We start from the raw sequence: 21,291 nt of genomic DNA on the forward strand, positions 1-21,291 counted from the left end.
TCCTATCGACATGATCAGATGAGATCATCTTCTGGGACCTATAAATTCTTGCCTAAGTCAATATTACATTTTGATTTAGTTCGATATCAAAGTCATGCTTTAACAATTTCACCCTTTTATGTATTGATAAGTTAATACAGTGGGTGAAGGAACTTTGTTTGGAGATGTTCTGTGCTTTGTAAAATTAAGCAAGGTAAGAATATTTGGTGGAGGAACTAGGGAAGGAGACAGTAAAGGAACTAACTTTATAATAAAAAAAGAAAGAAAGAACGAATAGGCTAACCTAATCAACAATCAGTGTAAGAGTGGGTGATTTTTAAATGTTACCTCATTATTGTTTTTGATTATCTTCACTCATTCACCATTTCTGCTTTTGAAAGATGGCAGAAGAATAAGAACAAGAGAATAGAGAAGAGGCATCTCATTTGTTTTATCTGAAAATTTCACATCAAGGCTGTGTCATGAAATAGATCATTGAAAGTGGGTCCTAACTGGTGGCTGGGGACGGGTAGCTGACAAGGCTCATGTCTCCATGCCCTCTGTCTTCAGAAACCTCACAAGCCTTCAGAGATTGGAGGCTAGTCTGAGAATTTGCGGTCATTTTGGTTTTGATCTTTGGGCCTTGTCTACCCCTCATCTCATCTCAAATCAGAAGTTCACTGGCCTCTAGGGAAGTGGGGTAGGATCTCTGCTTGCTAAACATTCCATATTTCAAATGTTTCAGGCACCCAAGATGAAAAAGCAACCCCTCTTCCCAATCCAGTGCTTTTAGCAGGGTTTCTTTTGCTTTGTTTTTATTCAGTTATTTTTGTTATCAGTAATTGATAGTCATTTTGTTTAAATTTTTTTGAAACCATTCTCATTTTTCACAGGTTTCTGGAGAAGCAGCCTACAATGCTTACAAATCAGGTACGATAGCTTTGCTTTCACTCTTGTTTCAGAAAATCTTTGCTCAGATCTTTCCCCAGTGGATAAAGGGGAATGCAAAAAGAGAATGCCTCCCCAACAAGTGCTCTGGTACGTGATTGCAGGACCTTGTAGAGTCCCCAGCAAGTGCTTTAGATGTGGGATTGCTTCAGAGGCACTGAGGTACCAGCAGGCATATTCTTTTAGGGCCCTACTGGCTCTTCCCTTTGCCCACAAAGAAACACAGCTCTACAATTGAAAGTGGCCAGAAGAGGTGACCCACTGATTGCCCTCATTCTCAACACAGGCTGTACGAGCCAAATGGAGACTGCGTAATCCTAAGGGTGGCCCACTTGAGATTTTTAACTAAAGTTCAGGCCAACAGGGGCTAATTACTAGCTTATTGCTTCCAGTGGGTAAATGAGGTCATAAGAGCTCTTTCTTGGTAACTTAGATTAGTAATGGTAGTTGAAATAAAAATGTAATTACCACATTTCATCTATTTTAAGGTGTCCTTTTTTTTATTTTTTCTTCACATTTTAACATCTCTGAAACAAGACTACCCTCTATCAGGCAGTGGTGTGTTATGGTTTAATTGGCATCATTTTCCTTTCTCAGTGGCTTATAATAATGATGTTTTGGATTTCATGAAATACAGTACCTCAGGTCAGGTCTCCGGGATGCTGAAGGTGGAGTGGAGTTAGGAGTGCAGAATGTTTATTGTGAAAGGAAAAGGGAGGGAAGCAGGTTTGGGCAGGTGGAAGCATCAGACCTTAGTGATGAACTGACAGAGTATCTGCCAACCTGAGATTGCCCATGTTGGTGTCCCATGTTGGGCATCAGTGGTCTTGCTCAATTATTGACAGGTCCATCCTGAGAATACTATGACCCTGGCTTGAAATCTGAATAGACCCTGAAGAGGTTAAAGCTGGAGATTGTCAGCTAATCACATTTCCCCCCTTTCATAACCAAATTGCAGGGGGAATTTGAGTGGCACAAATTCTTGTCTGCCATATAAGTAAATGCTTTTAAGTCAATCAGTTCCACTAAAATTGTGCCACAAAACCAGAATATTGTGAGAGATTACTTACTTTAGCAGACACTGTCAGGGGCTCTGTTTGCTGAACTGATGACCCCAGAAGCACCTCAACCAATGACATAGAGGTTGGACAAATATCCCAGCTCCTTTACCCCACTGGTGGTATAACTCTGAGGCGTGTGATCTACACTGGGTCCTAAAGTTCCCCAGTGGAGTTACGCTCCATTTGCTTATAATACACTTTTTATTCATTTTCTTCCATGCCCTTTCTTACTTTCCCACACCACACCTGCTGTTTTTCTGAGATCACCTCCCAAATAAACTGCTTGAACTAAAATCTTGTCTCAGGGGCTGCTTTTACAAGAACCCAAACTAAGATACCAATAAAAGCAAAAAAGTTATGAATAAAACCTCCACATATTTTTGACTCATAAGTTCTTTCTGGTATTTGTCCCTTATGCATGAGTCTGCCCAAGCTCACTATTTTGACATAGATTTTAAAAATTCATGAGCTGCCCATACATACAGGTTTCTCACCTCTGTCATTGTATCATAATAGCTACTATTTACTGTTTCCTTACTATCTGCCAGGCACAAGACTAAGCACTTCATTGGTAACCTACCATTAAAAACTCTTGGATATTTTTGGCCTAGTTTTATGGCTCAGTGAGAAGAATAAAGAAAGGGGCTAGAAGAAGTTCTCCTCCTTTCTGGAAGTAAAGGAAATTTTGTGTCCTGGAATTACATCCATTTCAGAGGAACACTTGCTCATTTCTTTTTTTTTTTTAAATTTTTGTTAGAAAAGTTATAGGTTTACAGAAAAATCACGTAGAAAATAGAGTTCCCATATACCACCCCCACATACATGCACACAGTTTTCCCTCCCTTTGCATTAATGTCGTACTTTTGTTAGTTGATGAAGCAATATTATTACACCATTAACTATAGTCCATATTTACGTTAGGGGTCACTGTTTGTTTTGTAAGTCCTGTGGGTTTTTTTTTTTTTTGATGGGGGGAGAGTGCATGGGCTGGGAATTGAGGTGAGAATTCTGCCACTGAACTGCCCATGCACCCCTAGTCCAATGTTTTTTTTTAATTTTTTTATTCTAGTAATATATTTACAACACAAAATTTCCCCTATAACCACATTCAAATGGATAATTAAGTGGTTTTAATTACACTGCTTACTTATTTCTTTATCTTCTCTCCTTTTTCAGAGGCTAACACTCTTGAAGAAAACTATGGTTGGCAAATTCCTATTAATCACCACCACTTCAAAATTTTACAAAATAAAGAGAGTCTGCTGTGTGAAGCCCTCCAGAATAAGTTTGGCTGTATCTCTACCCTGCTCCCTCCAGCCCCAGAAGGTAACACCAAGTCTGCGAAAGTCTTCAGAAAAACCCTGGCTAATGGGATCGAGGTGTCTGTCTGGAAGGCTGACCTGACCAGACACGCGGTGGATGCTGTGGTAAATGCAGCCAACGGAAACCTTCGGCACGGGGGAGGCCTGGCCCTGGCCCTGGCAAAAGCTGGCGGCCCTGAAATCGACGAGGAGAGCCGTAACTTTGTTGCCACGTTCGGTAAAATCCCGACTGGTCAGATAGCTGTCACTGGAGCTGGGAGGCTTCCCTGCAAACAGATTATCCATGCTGTTGGGCCTCAGTGGGAGGCAATGGATAGTCGGAGATGTGTTGATGAGCTGAAAACGGCCATTAATAATATTCTGAAGCATGTCATCCATTCAAATCTGTACATTAGGACAGTAGCAATTCCAGCCCTGAGCTCTGGGATTTTCCAGTTCCCTCTGGATTTGTGTACACAGACCATCGTGCAGACCATCAAGCTTTATTTCCAAAAGCAGCAGGCAGCCAAGAGTTTGAAAGAAATTCATCTGGTGAGCAATGAGGACCCGACTGTTGCTGCCTTAAAAACTGCTTCAGAACAAATCCTAGGGGGGCACGAGCTGGGATCTTTGGTGAGTCAAGAAGCCACCCTTCCTTCCAATACCATGGTTGTGAACAACCTGACTCTCCAGATTGTGCAGGGCCGCATTGAACTGCAGGGGGTAAGTCTTTGTTTCCATTCATTCTCTTGCTCTGCCAAAGGGGATCCCTGAATTGTTAATTACAGATTCAGTTTTTTTTTAGTATATCCTATTTGCAACATTGTATAGAAAGCATCTTGTTGAGGTTAGAAGTGTGGACTTCAGAGCCTAATCATCTGGATTTGAATCTCAGCTCTGCAGTTCCTTTCTCTTTTGGTCTTCAGTTTTGTCATCTGAAAAATAAGGATAGTGATAGCACTTATGTCCTAGAGCTGTGGTGAGAGTGAAGGAATTGGTATACGTAAAGTGCTTAGGCTAGTGCTGGCATATGAAACGTTTTTATAATTATCATTGCTATTGCGATTATTCCTAGGTACTGTGAGGAAATAGAATAATCTTTGATCCCAAAGAACTTAACATCTAATTATATTCTTTTCGTGTAAAAAATTGTTTATTTGAAAATACTAGTTGAGGAGACAAACTTTCTGAAGGTTTCTAAATCAACCTATCAGTAGTAAAAAAAAGTCTTAATACAAAATGTATTCATAATTATGAACAGTAGGTAAGTTTGTAATAAGAATGGTATCTAGTGGATCAAGAAAGATTCTCTTTAATATGACTCGAGTTGTGATGGATATGAATTGGCAGGAGGGGAGGCCCTCCGGGTAGTTAGAATGACTTAATCAGAGAGACACAGAGGGAGTGATAAAGAGACAGCAAATAAAATGGGTGGGAATAGAGTCAGGGGACCCAGCTGGGGCTCTAACTCATATTCTGAGCATACAGCTCTATGCTAGAGGGTATGGAGACTACAAAGTGTAACGTGGCACTTTGCTGGGGTTCACTGGGTACCGAGGCCAAGGTCCTGAAAGGGAGGGGAGGGAGTCAGGCTAACAGTGAGCCTCGGTCTGCCTCGGTCTTTCTGGGCTGCTGCAGCTCCCCTTCTAGGCAGAGAACACTTTAAGGATGGGGACCATGGCTTTTTCATAGCTCCAGGGCCCATTTTGGGCATGCATCTAGGTGCGCAGCAAATTATTGATAAATAATTATAGGAACAGCAAGGACACAGGGACTGCTAAGAGGGGGAGAAAGTATATAATGCCATATTCTTTCTTGCGGGATCAGTGATGTCACATTTAAGACTGCCGTGGCCACAACCGAATAGACTTAATCATAAGGGAAAAACACCACTTATAAGAATGTCATTTGCCTGTGAGACATTTAAAGGGAAAAGTGGGGCAGTCCCAGGTGCTAGGCCTTCGATTCTGGGAAATGAAATATTTGAGAAGTCATTAATATGCCAATTTACAATTAAAGTAGAAACATCCTAGTTGAATAACTTATCCTTTAATTGAAATTGTGTTCTACTTATTAGTTACCGACCACATTATGAGTTTTACAAATTCAAAATTCTGATTGTACTTTCTAAGTAGAGCATTCATTAAATCCACGAGAAATAGTTAAGCCACCCACCAAAGGGAGCCAAAGCCTTTGGGGTGATGGAGTAGGGTGATAGGAGAGTTTGGGTATGGGGGCAGGGAGGTGGGGGAAGGGAGAAGGACACAGTCCCTTTTAGCTCAACCCTAAGAGCTAACTAGGAGATAATTTTACTTAAAATACAGCCATCGTGTATCAGTCTGTTTCTGAAAGGACAGACGAAGAAATGGTAAAACGGTTCCCTCTAGGATGGGTGGTTGGGGAGCCTGGGATGCAGGGTTTGTGGAAGGCATACTTTTCACTGAAGACCTTCTTTCATCATTTGGATTTAGCCAGGTACTATATTATTTTTTAAAATAAAAATGGTAGGAGGTAGCAGTTTCCTGATTAATATTATTTCCTCTCTGTTTAAAACACAGCAGATATTGTGAATTACTGATTATATATGTTGATATTTTATTTGGTTTGTTAATTCTTTTAATCAATAAATAAACTAAAAAAAAATAAAAAATAAAAACACAGCAGAACAAAACAAAATCACACGGAAATAGCAAAATGTGATGGTGGTGGGGCAGGGAACAAAACCATTTACTGAAAGAGCTATTAAACAAATCACAGGGAATGCCCAGAATCTGGGAATATGGGAGACATAAGCCGGGAAGGCCTGACAGATGATTGCAATAAAAATTACACCATCTACACACATTACATAATTTTGAGTTGGGCAAACAGCTTCGTGGCAATTAAATAATAACTCTTTAAAAACAGGAGTTTCTATCCATTTTAAAAGTTATTTTTGTAGATTTAGGATCTTCAGAAAATATTTTTTAAAGCTCTTCAGGGAAATAAAGATTTGCATGAGTCACTTAAGAGGGAGAAATTTAACAATGACTCCTGTGCCTTACTTTCCTTTGCAGACAGATGTAATTGTTAATTCTGTAAACGCACAAGATGGTCTTCAAGTCGGACATATATCAAAATCAATTCTGCGGCAAGCAGGAGATGAAATGGAAATAGAATTTATTGAAAAGCTATTTAAAACATCTCCAGCTTCCCATTTGGTACTAGTCACAAAAGGATTTAAATTGTTCTGCCAATATGTATACCACGTACTGTGGCCTTCAGGATTCCATGAAAAACATCTGGTAAGGTCAAAATAAATTTCTCTTTCCTGTAGCCCCATAACCTATGCAGTCTTTGTTGAATTTCTACCGTGTCATTACATTCCTGAAATATTGTCAAGTGGTCTAGTTCCCATTTTCAGTCCTGTGAAAATCTGAACTACTGGACAAGTATAGTTATCACAAATTATCTTAAAAAGTTTAATTTAAAATGTTACCTAGGGATGCAAGGGTAATTTGGTGGTAGAATTCCTGCCTGCCATGCGGGAGACCCGGGTTCGATTCCTGGCTCGTGCACTTCCCAAACAAACAAAACAAATGAAAAACCAGACCAAACAAAAATTCAGCAAATGGTGCTGCAATAAGGGGATGCTTACATGGAAAAAGAATGAAATGTGACCCTTGCAAAAGAAAAATGTTAATTAACACACGTCTGAAATTTAAGTGGGTAAACTGGAAATAGACAGTAAAGCATCATGGCCCTGTCACTCTGTGTACCCGTTTGCCTCACCACAGTCAGGGACCTGTGGGCCTTTTCTTTAGTGGGTATGGGATACCTCAGAGAGCACTGAGTTCTGGTCAGCCTCTCCGTATTTTGTTCCATGTGTTAAATTCCAGGAGGAGCTGGAATTCCCCTTCCGGTATCATTCTCGCCAAATCTCTCCATTGACTGTGGTCTCTTCCCATCCGTGTCTCATCCACTCTCCACCCTGAGACACATAAAATACAAGCATTGGAAAATAGGGATCTCACTCAGTTATAGAGAGAGGGAAAGTTAATCGCCTTCTCTGCATTTGTCTACATTTTTTCACCATTTCTTGTCCTCTCCTGGCTAAAGAGCTCTCTCATCCCAAATTGGTTCTGTAATCATTCTCTTCCCCTCAGTTTTCCCAAGGCCATTTCACAGCCTTCCTGTATTAGTATTCAATTTGAATGTTGAAAAGTTTATGGAAAATTTTAAAATATTAGCATTTCTCAAGGAGCTGTTACACGATAGATCTTAATAACATTGAATAGATGTTCTTTCTTACTTTAACCTCTACCTCTTTTATTAAACATCCAAGAGCTCTTTATGTTGACCTGGAAGTGGCAAGTAAGTGGGGATAAACTAATGGTTGGCTCTTTGTCCTGGGAGATGGGCAAAGCTACATAAACTGGGAGAAACCATAGTACCCAAATGTCTTGAATAGCACAAAATGGACCACTCAGTATTTCATCGTCTTTGCCCTTTCATTTCTCAGCATCCAGTTTTGTAGGTATAATGGGCTCCCTACTAAGTGGGACCTTTCCATCCTCTGAGGAAACCTGGGCATGGCTCTGACAGAGAGTAGATCTGGTCTTGTGATATCTGGGCAGAGTCAAGAGGAATGTAAAGTCTTATTTTTCACTCAAATTTGTGTCTCTCCCACAGACATTGAAAAATGCAGTAAAGCAGTGTTTGGAAAAGTGCCTTGAGCTAAATTTAACTTCCATTTCCTTTCCTGCCCTTGGAACTGGAAACATTGGTATGTGGAAGAATTCAGCAGCAGAGATTATGTTTGATGAAGTTTTAATATTTGCCAAAAAACATTCAAAAACACAATTCCTTGTAAAGTTTGTAATCTTTCCAGAAGAACTGGTGACATATGAGGTAAGTTGATATCTCAGAAATGCTCATGGTTCTTTCCTTCCCCAGTTCATTCAACAACATCTTTTGAGTATCTCCGATGTAAAGCAGGAGGCTCGGTGTTGTACAGTGTAGTGATATCCTAATTTAATTTTTAGATATTGCCCACCTCTGACTAGTAAAGAATGTCATTATAGAAGACATATTTACCCTACAACCTGACTTTTTCTCTTTTCCTCTTTTGGCATTTATGCTTCCCCCTGTTCCTTATAGATATACAACCCTGCAATTTCAGTTTGGGGTTCTCTGCTTCCCCTCTCTCTTCTCCCTCTAAAGCACAATTGTCCTTAGGACTTCTGCCATAACCTCTACAATATCTTATCTTCTGAGCCAGCTCCAGAGTCACATCCCTGACCCTCTCTCACTTCCACTTGGATGTCTGACTGCCATCTCAAATCCAACATATTTAAAACAAATGCTTCACTTTCTCCTCTCTGATCGATTTCCCCTCCCAAATCCCCAATTAGTGTCAGCTTTGTCTCTTACTGGACAAGTTAGTTTACCTATCGGTGCCTTAGTTTCCTCATATTTAAAATGGACATAATAACAACCATCTTATGAAGCTGTTATGAGGATTAAATAGTTAATACATATAAAACCCTTAGAATAGTACTTGACACACAGTAAGCCTTCCATGAAGGTTAAATATTATTATGTCATTTGTATTGAGCTATAGTTCATTAAGTACTGAATTGGATACTAAATTAAGTGAATTTTTTAGTATCTTTGCTTCCCAGCTAGGTTATAAATTCTTTAACAGAAGAGGTATATCTGGCTACTTTTGCCATATCCCCAGAACTGCCCTCACATCAATATATTCTTTCTTGACTTCTCTGTAGGTGATTTCAGAAAGAACTATGTTGTGTGGTCCCACCAAAATGGAGGGACATGTGTGTTGGGGAAGTGTGTCTGTGTATCTGAGTGCAGAGATCTGTGTGTCCAGCGTCTTTAGTTTTTACTCTATTTCAGCTGTTTGTTTTAGAGTGGCCTGATCTAGATGAGTTTCTAACACGTTAATAGGTCCTGATATTTTCAGCATATTTATTATGTATTGCTGTGCTGTTCTGCCTTTAAAGTGCCATCTCTTTGCTTTATTCTCCCTTTGCTGCCGTTTTCAAAAAGAACTTCAATGATGACAAGAAAGAATCAAAAGAAAATGAAATAAGATACAGCACCCCAAAACAGGTTTTCACAGCATAGGTTTTGTGATTCTGTCAACTAGTGAGACTTCCCAGGCATTTGTTTGGATTTTGGGTAGTTAGGGCCTTGCTCAGTGCTTGGCAGAGAGAGGCTCCCAGACATTAGTTCCCACCTCCTGGCCTCTTTCTAGGTGAGTGGTTGCCATTTCATCTCTCCCTACAAGGAAACTAACTTATACTTGTTCCAGGAGGCTCTTTCCTGGAACAAGTGTAAAGGGTCTTGTGCCTGCTGTTGCCTAGGGGCACAAGAATTGTAGTGTTTGCTGATTTCTGTGGCTGATTTCAAGCTACCAACATGACATTCTTGAATGCAGAATTGGGAAGAGACACACACAGTGGGCATCCATGAAACCAACGTAAGGTCGCTTCAGTATGCCACTCTGCCTCTTCCGCAGTTGATGGGCAAGATGGAGATGAAGCATCCAATGAAGTAGCTCCCTTTCTTGATAGAATGAGTTATCCTGTCCTTAGAATTCAGTTCACTAGTTCCCTAGAAGTCGAGGACTATCACTGGACCCAAATAGGAACCCTGAACATCTCTGCACTGCTCATAAAGTACCATAATCATAATACAAACCTGAGCTTTTCATAAATACCATATCCACACAAAAGAAATTAACCATGTCTAGAAGAAGAAAGTTCTTTTTTTCCTAACACACAAACAAAAATTACCTGGCAGTTCAACAGAAGCGAAAAGATCAACCGTGGGATCCTGTGGGATCGTCTAGGGGCTAATAATAAAATAACTACCATGTATGGAGTCTGCCAGGAACTGTGTTAAGAAGCTGTCTCATTTCATTCTCTCCTCAATCCTGTGACAAAGCCACTGTTGACATCCCATTTTACATAATTACCCTCTGGGTTAATATGCACATAGTTAGTCAAGTGGCCAAACCAAGGTTCCACCTGGGTCTGTCTGACCCCCAAAGGCTGTGTTCTGAACTACTAAACAAGAACAGAGAGATGATACACCTTCCAGTTTTGTAACTCAAAGGAGAGCACTGTCTTACATAGTAATTTACATCACACATTAAACATCGATCACTCCTTCAGGCTTTTTTGTTGTTGTTGTTAAATCCTATCTTCTCTGTTATACTCCTCCTTCTCTTTAAATAACATATATACATAAAACTAATAAATCTCAAAGTACATCGCAGCAATTCGTTGTAGAACAGAGTTTGGTCTGGGTTACCATTCCACCATCTTAGGTTTTTACTTCTAGCTGCTCTAAGGTACTGGAGGCTAAAAGAAATATCAGTATAATGATTCAGCACTCATACTCATTTGTTAAACCCGACCTTCTCTGTATAACTCCACTATCATCTTTGATCTTTCCCCCACTCTTTAGGGATATTTGGGCTATTTCCATTCTAATTTTTTCATATTGGAAGGGGCTGTCGATGATATGGGATGGGGGATGGAACTAGGTGATGTTCTGGAAGGGCTGGCCCATCTGCATTTCAGTCTGATATAGGGACTCATCTGGAGGTTGCAGGTTTTGGAGAGCCCTTCAGGCATTTTGGACATGAACATTAAATTATATCCAATGGAGTTATGACATGTGCACACATAATCATACCTCTGGTCTGATAAGCACATCTTTTCTTCCTAAATAAGGCTTGTAATGAAGGATATTGTGGTAGTTTGGTTCAGGTGTCAATTTGGCCAGGTGAAGGTGCCTAGTTCTGGTGCTGTGGACATGAGCCAATGGCATGTGAAGCTCATCTGTTGCTGATTACATCTGCAGTCGGCTAGGAGGTGTGCCTGCTGCAATGAATGATATTTGATTTCATTGGCTGGTGCTTAAATGAGAGAGCTCAATGTAGCACAGCCCAAGCAGCTCAGCATATCTCATCTCAGCACTCACAGCTCAGCCCAGACCTTTGGAGATGCAGAAAGGAATCACCCCCAGGAAAGTTGTTGGAACCCAGAGGCCTGGAGAGAAGGCCAGCAGAGATTGCCCTGTGCCTTCCCTTGTAAGAAAAAACCTCAGTTGAAAGTTAGCTACCTTTCCTCTGAAGAACTATACATTAAAATAAATAAATCCCCTTTTATTGAAAGCCAGTCCAACTCTGGTGTGTTGCATTCCGGCAGCTAGCAAACTAGAACAGATATACTATACAGAAAGATTAGGGGGCAATTTATATAGGTTCTCATAAGTGGCATTAAGTTGGCAAGGTCCCTACATTCTGGAAAATGGATTTGCTAGACATCAAGAGTTGACCTGGCTCAGGAAGACCAACCTACATCAGACCCACAATAAAGTGATATTATATTTTCCAGTTCGTGAATTTAGAGTGAGTAAATAAGTCCTCAGCTGACTGAAATACTTGTGTCCACCAGTATTTCACGATGATAAGAGTCCTGGGTGGAGTTAAGTATAAGTGGTGGTGGTCATTCATTTGTTTATTTAGCAGATATTTATTGCAAATCTACTTTGTGCCAGACATGATGTCTCAGAATAAGGAACATCTAAGAACACGCTATTGACATCCCTCACATCAGGTGCTAGTCACGCCTGCCCAGAGCTGGCAAACACTGCCAAATTCTTGCCTTTTGGGTCCACTTTTCCAATCCCCTTGAAGCCCATTTGCTTGTTATCCATGCACTTTCTTCTGTTACCTCTACTGATTTACAGCTTTCTTTCACATTCAATTCCAAAGCCTTGCCTAATGATTTCTAACCCCATGATTCATCCTCAGTTTTAAAGTGACTTCTGAAGAGAGCTGATTTTTATCCATTGCATATGGCAGCTGTTATTTGTCTGTTTATCAGCAGATAATGTTAGCTCATTTATTTTATTTCCAAGTTCTTAGAGGGGACAAAAGGGAGAATGCTCTGTAATGACCTCAGAATATAGTAAAATTGAGGGCTTTTTGCTTGGAAATAACAGCTGCAAATACAACTTATGAAGAAAATGTCCTACAGATTAGGAAATGTCATTGTTAAAGTTCAGATGCAAAGCAAAATCTAGGCTTTGCCTCATTATTTACTATCTAGGAGAGATGAGTTATTTCAAGTAGATGCTGTGTGAAAGGATCTGCATGGCCAAATGCACAAATCTTTGTCTACAGACTGCCATATGATAAAATTGTACCAATAGCAAACACATTTATTATGTGCCAATTCTTTTCAGGAATTAACTCACATAAAATGGATCATTTCTTCAATCTAGAGACAAACTTTGGTGTGTATGTAACTGTTAAAAGGAATTTGTGTTTTATTGATTACAAGAACTTCTACCTACATTTGACTTCTTTATCAATATACCCACACCTCCTAGTTTGGTGCCAACCAAATGTTTAAAAAGCAGGGCATTAATAACTGTTGAATAAATGAACATATTTTGCTTTGGAATAGACATTCCATACCTTTTTCCATTCCAGGTTTTGGTTTTCTTTCCATTTTTCCTATACTTGTTACCCCTAAATGTTTAATAGATTGTGGTGCTGTACTTGCTGTTCCCTAGAGCTTTCCCAAAGTGTGTATCTGTGGTTTGGGGTTTGTGGCAGTGGCAGTTGGGAGCCACAGATGGGGTGAGGTCAAGTGTGGTATGTGCAGTTAGAAGGATTTTAATGGCAATGGATATATCAGCCTTCCTTATGACTCCCTACTCTGTTTTGCCTCTTATAGAGATTCAGCTCTGAAATGGCCAGGATTAAGTTCAAGCAGCTGAGGCTTAACAACTTCAGTGGTAAGATATTCTTGGGCCTAGAATTTGAGTCTCCTTTCATGAGCTCATTCAACTCTTGATCATCTGAACTAATGGAGGGAAGAAGAAGAATAAATAAGCTGAATGTATTTCTTTGTGCTCCTTTTCAGATACCAACCTGCTCTGTACCTAACCATGATTCTGTTCTTGCTTAGTCTAGTTTCATGATATGAACAGAGAGAGAGAGGCTAAGTTGCAGCAGGTAATCCAGTATGGGTAGTTCACTCACAAATAAATAAGAGATGCCTGTAATTTTTTTCTAAGAAAATGTTCCACCCTCCATGAGCTGGTTAAGCCAGTCACTCTTTCTGCTTTGAAAAGCTAAATGGGGTTACTCATTAGTAATTACAGAAAACACAGTTTAGAAGTACCAGATAAATGGGTTACCCAATGCTTCCCAAATCTGACTTGTCACTGGAATCATGATGAAAAGTTTAAAAAAAAGCAAAAAAATATATAAGCCCCCAACTAAAGACTGATTCAGGAACTCTGAGGCTGAGCCAAACATGTACATTTTTTAATGTTCCCTAGGCAATTTTGTTTCTGAGTCTGGTTTGGTGATCACTGGATTAAATCAATCCTGGTTGTTGGGGACTGGAGAAGGGTTAATTTGGTTTCATAACTCCATTCCTTTAGTTGAGTTTGAGTAGATTGAGAGCAATTGCTTCATCACAATTAAGATGTGAACTTCTGAAGTTGTCTTTTAATCTACAGTAGTCTATAGGTGTGATGAACACTAGATATCCAGCTAGCAATGGAAACTGGATATTTCCCATGCGGTCAAAATAATTTGCTTATACAGTTTAGTAGAAGAGTTCACTTATGGATGTTTAGTGGTTCAGCAATGCTGAAAGTGAAGAAGGGGGAACTTTAAGGGTTTAATTTGGTGCCTCCTATGAGCCTGTTTATTTATCACGATATTAATGACAGACTACTCTGAGTATCATTGGAGATTATTATGTAAAAACCTTCTGGAAGGTGCAAAGCATTGAACAAATACCAGGGGATAATTATGAATGAGAGGATGGGCAAACTCACCAGCTGGTCCAGAGGAGGGAGAGATTCCTTCAGACCAGAAAGGATCAAAACTGGCTTCATGGACAAGAAGGTTCTAAGCTGGGCTTTGAGGATAGCAAGACTTTAGCCATAGCAGATACGTGTTTCTTCACCCAAGGTGAAGAAAACTCACGGGGACAAAGAAATGCAGTGTTTGGGGAACCAAAAGGAAATCAAGGGTATCTAGATAAGAGTAGCATTTTTAGGTGAGAATAATATAGGAAAGGAATATACAAATGTCTATGTGTCATTAATCTGAATAATGAGGGCAAGTTTAACCATTTACTATAATAATTCTTGGCACTGAAAAGAAATTGTAGCACAGGACAATAATTGCCATTAATAATGATGATCTCAGATCATCAAGGAAAGGTTAAACTAGTTAGGAAGGCAGAGAAGATGTCTTCATGAGAGATATTTGGCTAAGAAATAGTTTAAAATAAATATGTTTTGGTGTTAAAAGGGTGTCCTTTGGTGATCTGAATAGTTTAGTTATCTTTCATCTCTCCTGATAATGATGGATAAATGAAGTAGCACTGTGTTTGTTTTTATTTTTTTCTAAAAAGTAATAATAACCTCCCAGGCAGAACAAGGGTTAAAAATAGTATGCCTCCGATTTAAGAACCCCTGTCACTTCTATTGTTTAAAACATTGACTTTTATTTTTTACTCAGAGAGAGAGCATCATCTCCCTCTTACTTTTAGGTCTGTCCTGATACTTAATAGTTTTTTTTTTTCACTCAGGGAAAAGATACTAATTCTAATTACCACTATTATCCTGGGATCACTCCCTGGATGGCAGAATTGTTTGATGGTTTCCAGTGTGAGCACTGGAGTCAAACTGCCTACACTTACTAGTCCCATGTCCCTTACTTACTAGCCCTATGACCATGAGTTACTTAATAATTCTCTAAATAAGTTTTAAGATGGGACTCCCAATTGTACCTATCTCATAGGGTTATGAGGACTGAATAAAATACATTTGAAGTACTTGGAACAATGCCTAAAACATAGAAAATGTTCAGGTTACTTTTTCCTCTCAAAATGCATTTCTGAGATTCATCCATTCCTTTTCATTGCTTTAATAATATTACAGTGTTGAAGGATACTTGGGTCATTTCCAGTTAAAAACAAGAATGTGAACTTTCTGGTACACATTTGCTGATACACAACTGCAAAGGTTTCTTTAATTATAGGAGTGGTTGTTCCAATTTTACACCCATCATTAATGTTTAGGAATTCTAGTTGCTCTGCATCATCCCCAACACTTGATATTATCAGATCTGAATTTTTGCCAGTCTGGTGAGAGATTTTTCATTTCCCTGGTTACCAATGAAGATAAGAATATGGGCCATTTGTGCTTCCTTTTCTGTGAAATTTTTTGCCCGGTTAGCAACTAGGTTACTTTTTTCTTAATGATTTGAGAGAATTGTGTATATATTCCAGATACTGCCTCACCTATGAATTCCCTAGCAGCTGGTCCATTTGCTCATTTTTGCAATTTTGGTTCTAAGTCACCTTACCCATCATATCACACTTATCTTTACTCCTTGTGGAGGGAGGTATAAATGGGCTGGGTTGGAATCAGGTCCCTTTTCCTTTTTTTTCTGGGATATACTATGTTCAGCAGCAGCAGCCAAGCTCCAAATGCTTGTTATGAAGGTGGGGAGAGGTGATGCCCAACTCTACCCTTAAACAGCAGGAGATGTCCTGTTATGCACAGATAAGAGATGAAGGAATCCAAGATAGTGGAATTATATTATAACATTCCAGTTTTTCATTATATTTTGATACCAGTCTTATTTTCAACAATAAAGATATATTATTTTTATAATTGAAAATAAGTGTTATTCTTTTAAAAAAGCATTTTCACCCTTTAAGCTCTATGCTTTTCAGAGATATTTGATTTTAAACTAGTCGGTAGCAAGAGGTTAAGGAAAATCTCATTTAGCAGGAAATAGTAGGTTAACATCCAGGGTGAGATCACAAGGTGAACTCATTTGTGAATCGACAAATGAAACACAGCAGGGGTAAGACATGATGAAGTCAACTCCTTACCCATGAAACTGTGTTCCCAAGCAGACTGTAACTATATATTTAGATGTCTGTGGACAGCACTCAGAGATGGGTTCTTAATTGGGGCTATTAACTGCTGACAAGGGTGACAGTATATTCAGGGTAAACGCTGGCCATGGTGTTGTGTTTTAAATTGTATTCAAACCCACCTGCCTTCTTGGTTGCTTATGATAGTTGTTTCAGTCCTCCAGTGGTCCGGGGAGGAGAGGAGTGAAAATAGGCCTGAAGCTAGATCTCCTGCCATCAATCTGATGGGCTCTGACAAGGAAGAGATGTGTGAGGCCGAAGAGTGGATTCACAGGATGCTGGCCATGCAGGATCACCACTGCATTGAGAATGGTCATATCCTCTACCTTGGAAAAAAGGAACATGATATTTTATCCCAGCTCCAGAAAACTTCAAGTGTCTCCCTCTCGGAGATTATCAGTCCAGGAAAGGCAAAATTAGAGATTAAGGGAGCCCAGGCTGACCTAATTGAGGCGGTTCTGAACATTGAACATTTGCTGTGCAAAGTTCAGGAGGAAATGGCAAGAAAAAAGGAGCGTGACCTTTGGAGCTTTTCAGGTGAGTAGCTTTCTATAAAGTTAGAAAATTCAGCTCTCTGAACTGTTCCTTCTTTTGGCCATGGAAATGCATATGTTTATGTGAAGAAGAGAGAGAATGGGAAATGAGAGAGAGAATCTGATTAGTGTTAGGTCACAGAACCACTAGGTTAGGTTTCTGAACTTTTTTTTTTCAACTTTTTTTCTACCATCAGGGTTATTTATTAGTAAATGAAACACACACACATACACACACACTGGATTGGGTTTACTTATGACATGAAGTGCTTAAGAGGCAATTACATGGAAAGTGGAGAGTAACCCAACCCGGAGACTAGGAGAAAATAAATACATTCCTAATTTTGCAGATGTAACATTCAAGTGTAGGCACATTCCACCTGATTAATTCATCTCTTTTATTGCTTATTGCATTTGTTTGTTCCGGGCAGCATCGGGAACCCTAAAATTACTTACTTTGAGCCCACTTATGAAAGTAAATTATTCACTGCTATGAGAAATGCTCAAATATAACTCAGTGGGGCTGAACCCATCAGCATGACTTTGGGTGAGATCCTTTTAACATAGCCATAAAACTAACTAGGAAATTATACCATTTAAAATGCCATCCTAGGAGACTGACACTTGTTTCATTCATTTATTTAACTAATGTGTATTGGACCCATGTTATGTGCCAAACATTGTGCTAGGTGTTGGGGATATAGTGATAAATAGGGTGACATTGTCCCTGCTACAAATCTAATTGGTGATATTGACAAGCAAACAGGTCAGTTATGATAGAGGAGGGTCAAAGTGCTTTGGGAGCATGTGGGAGAGAAACCTAACTCAGACTTGGAAGGGCAGGGGAAGACTTCTCAGAGGAAGGATCATAAATGGAGAACTGAAGAATAAGTTTGTTATTCACACAAAGAAAATCTTAAGAAATAAGACTGTAGCAGGGCCTAGATTATGCAAGACTTTATAAATTGCATGAAAGAGTTGTTTTTCTTAAAACAAGTAAGGAGTCTTGAAGAATTTAAGTAAAGTCAAGATAAGATCAGGCTGTGTTTTAGAAAGATCACTCTGGCTGTTATATGGAGAAGGGATTTAGTAGGAGATACAAAAATTCAAATGTAAAATTTCAAAGGACACTTTATGTTTTAGTTTGTTAAAGTTGCCAGAATGCAATATACCAGAAACATCCTGACTTAAAAAAAAGGAATTTATTAAGTTTCAAGTTTATAGCTCTAAGGCTGTGAAAATGTCCAAATAAGGCACCAGCAAGAGATTACCTTCACACAAGGTAATGATGCCATGTGGAATACCTCTGTCAGCTGGGAAGGCACATGTCGATGTCTGCTTCTTTCCTCATTTCATAAGTCTTCCTCGGGGGTGTTTTCCTTCTGCATCTCCAAAGATCTCTGGCTGTGCGGGCCGTATCGGCACTGAAGCTTTTTCCAAAATGGATCCCTCTTAAAGCACTCCAGTAAGCAACTCCATTTTGAATAGGTAGAGACACATCTCCATGGAAACTAATTAAAAGTTACCAGCCACAATTGGGTGGGTCACATCTCCATGGAAACAATCAAAAAGATCCCACCCAGCAATACTGAATGAGGATTAAAGAACCTGACTTTCCTGGGGTACACAACCAGGGTTGTGTTTGGGTTTCAAACCAGCACACCTTCTTTTCTCCATGTGTTTGTAAAAATAATTCAGGCAGAAATAGTCAAAGTGAGGGGGCGATTACAATAAATATGGCATCAACATTCCACAGAAAATCCAGTCAAGAAACCAAGACAAAAATAATAATGTTCAAGAATGAGACCCAAGATTACAATTTCCACTTAGCTTTTGAAATGTAATGAATGTGGATATTTGAACTGATGCTGATACTTCTCAAGAGGACAGGTGACAAAGAAACATTGATTTCCAAAAACTTGGGTCAGTACAGTTTCATTCATGAGGTTGACCCATTCTCCCAGCCTTTGGCAATCTAGCGTCATGTTAGTCCTTTGTTCTGCCGCAAGGTGGCGTTTTTGATAGTTGATGACTAAGCATAATTATTCTGCAGCAGCATTTTGCAGGTTCATACACTCACCTCCTCTTAATGAAATTAAAATCTCCAGTAACAAAATGAATATTTTTGAAGTGAGTTATTAGTATGGCGAATATATCCATCAAATATCCAAACAATACAATACAATTTTAAAAATAGAAATTAGACATCGCCTCTCTTTTGTATTGCTCTTTTAATCCTGCCTGGTGAGCACTGCTGATGGCAGGAGTTTGTGGATCTTTGGGTCCCCAGTGTCCAGCGGGGTGCCTGGCATGTGGTAGGAGCATGGTAAATGTCTTAATGAACTCAAGTGAACTGAACTGAACTCGAATATTATACTTTATGAATGTGAGCTCGTGCTCTCCAAATTTAGATTATAGTCTCTTCCTTTGAAGTTTCCTTGCTTTGAGTTCCTCTGCTTTGGAGTTTTCCCTTTAGCAGGTCTCTCTCGATTTATCGCCTGCTTTTCATGATTAAACTGAGCCCACTCAATTAGATAATGTGCTGGATAATAGGTTATTTTAGTATATTTTGTCCTAAGTCAAATGGAAAATAAACCAAGAAAAAACTAGTCCTTTTTTGGTTTCCATTTGTCCATCTATATATTTAGTCCGATAAGGAGCTCCCTTGGACAAGAGTAGGTTGTCCCTTGAATTTAAAAAAGAAGGAGAAAAGGGAGGGGCACGGAAGAGGGAAGGAACGAGGAAAGGAGGGAGGAAAGACAAGAACAATGATGTTATATAACCTTAATCTCCAAAATTTGCTTTTCTTGGTTGGGTGGTATGTTTCAAGTACTCTGCTTAGCCCTCCTTAAGGAAAGCACTGGTGAAAGCCAGGTTTATAATCTTGGCCCTGCATTTACTAGCTTGTGATATTAGGCAAGTCACTTAACTTCTCTGAGTTTCAATTTCCTTAGTTGTAAATTATGCTATTTTAGTGGTGATGGGAATGTTGCAATGATCAAATTAGATACAGATGTGAAATCTCTTCGAAAACCTAAGTGTTATATAAATGTCATATTGTTTTCCATCATTCCTTAATGTTATGCTTGTTTGTTTTTGTGGATAGATATCCTGACTAGAAATACTAACATTTCCTGTGAGCACCACAATTATAGCATCATGACAGGATTATGTATGTCTGGTATATATTAATACTCTTCTTTTCCTCATATCCCCTCAGCCTCATAAACCAAATGATCCCAGGACAGATTACGCCTCCACTTTCTCCTTTAACTTCTCAGGGTATCATCGCTCTCCTTGCATGTCCTGAGCAGTCTGAGGCTACAATTTAAGCTGGCTAAATTCCTCCAAATTTCTAGAATTTGTTTCAGTTCTTACAAATCTTTTCTCTCGCACAGGTATTGAGATCAAATTTTGTGTTAATCATTTTTTAGGACAATGGGCTGGCCAGCAACCAAAAAGCCAGAATGAAATCAAAGAAAGCATTAATTTTCTGAGAGTTCTTGTGCCTTCGACCCAGGAACTTCAGGATCAGAAGAAACGGTTTGAAAAATGTGGTTTGCAGGTTATAAAGGTATGTCTAATAAAGGGACTCTTCTTTCTATTCATTAGCTTAGTTCTCTGGCCAAAAGAAAAGTTCACCTGCTGATGACTCGTAGGTAGCTGCTCATTGACCTGGAACTGCATGGAGAGCAGGGAAGGGCAAGTACAAGGTCATCGGGAGGAAACAGGAGGTAGAAATAATGTCAGAATGTACAAAAAGGGTAGATTCAAGATCCAAAAAAAAGCTGTCCACCTGTTTTAGAGCACAATAAAAGAAACGGAATAGCATTTATCACACCGTGTTGTCACTGTTTCCCTATTTTTATTCTTTACTAAACTGCTAAGAGGGCAGGGACTATGTCCATGTTGTTTACCACTTCATCCCCAGTGTCTGGCACGTAGTGGTGGCTCAATGAATTTTTATAAAATGAATGTATCAAAGAAAGGACAGAGCTTTGAAAAGATAGAAGCCAAACTAGGAGAGGGTTGGCGGCAGGAGAGACTTCTATGCAACTTTATATGAAAAGCAAATTGCATGCTAAATAATATGCACATAAGCATCTTTATATCTGAAGCAGTGTAACAGGCAAATTGAGTAGCAGGTCTCTGGTCTCCTTTTCAGTTTTTCGTTTCCTTGGGTTATACAGGTGGAGAAGATAGAGAATGTGATTCTCATGACTGCTTTTGAAAGAAAGAAGAAACTGATGAAAAGGAGAACGCATAGTAACCCTGTGAGCCAGAGGTTGTTTCAGCAAGTCCCGCACCAGTTCTGCAATGTGGTATGCAGAGTTGGCTTCCAGAGAATGTACTCAGTGCCCTGCGGTAGGTGGCAGTCATCATGACCGGGGCTGGTGCATGTGGGAGCTAGTGAGCAGATGTCAGCAGATGGCTCACCACTAAAACATGTGTTGCTCTGGGGATGGGCTCATTT

The 21,291-nt window shown here is 39.5% G+C and overlaps 1 protein-coding gene across 2 annotated transcripts in view; it reads left to right on the top strand.

The window, feature by feature from the left end:
• The window catches only part of PARP9 (poly(ADP-ribose) polymerase family member 9), a 38,715-nt gene that overhangs the window by 5,678 nt on the left and 11,746 nt on the right, over positions 1-21,291 (top strand). The window contains exons 2-9 of one of the 2 annotated variants that reach the window (XM_077118151.1): positions 942-1,017; positions 3,165-4,012; positions 6,346-6,573; positions 7,961-8,179; positions 13,048-13,108; positions 16,441-16,821; positions 20,252-20,391; positions 21,008-21,182. In XM_077118151.1, coding sequence (XP_076974266.1) covers positions 942-1,017; positions 3,165-4,012; positions 6,346-6,573; positions 7,961-8,179; positions 13,048-13,108; positions 16,441-16,821; positions 20,252-20,391; positions 21,008-21,182 — 2,128 coding nt within the window. Of the gene's footprint in view, positions 1-872; positions 910-941; positions 1,018-3,164; positions 4,013-6,345; positions 6,574-7,960; positions 8,180-13,047; positions 13,109-16,440; positions 16,822-20,251; positions 20,392-21,007; positions 21,183-21,291 lie in introns of both variants that reach the window. The other variant, XM_077118149.1, reaches the window with a different exon arrangement.

Source organism: Tamandua tetradactyla, chromosome 10 (genome assembly GCF_023851605.1).
Source record: "Tamandua tetradactyla isolate mTamTet1 chromosome 10, mTamTet1.pri, whole genome shotgun sequence".
NCBI lineage: Eukaryota > Metazoa > Chordata > Mammalia > Pilosa > Myrmecophagidae > Tamandua > Tamandua tetradactyla.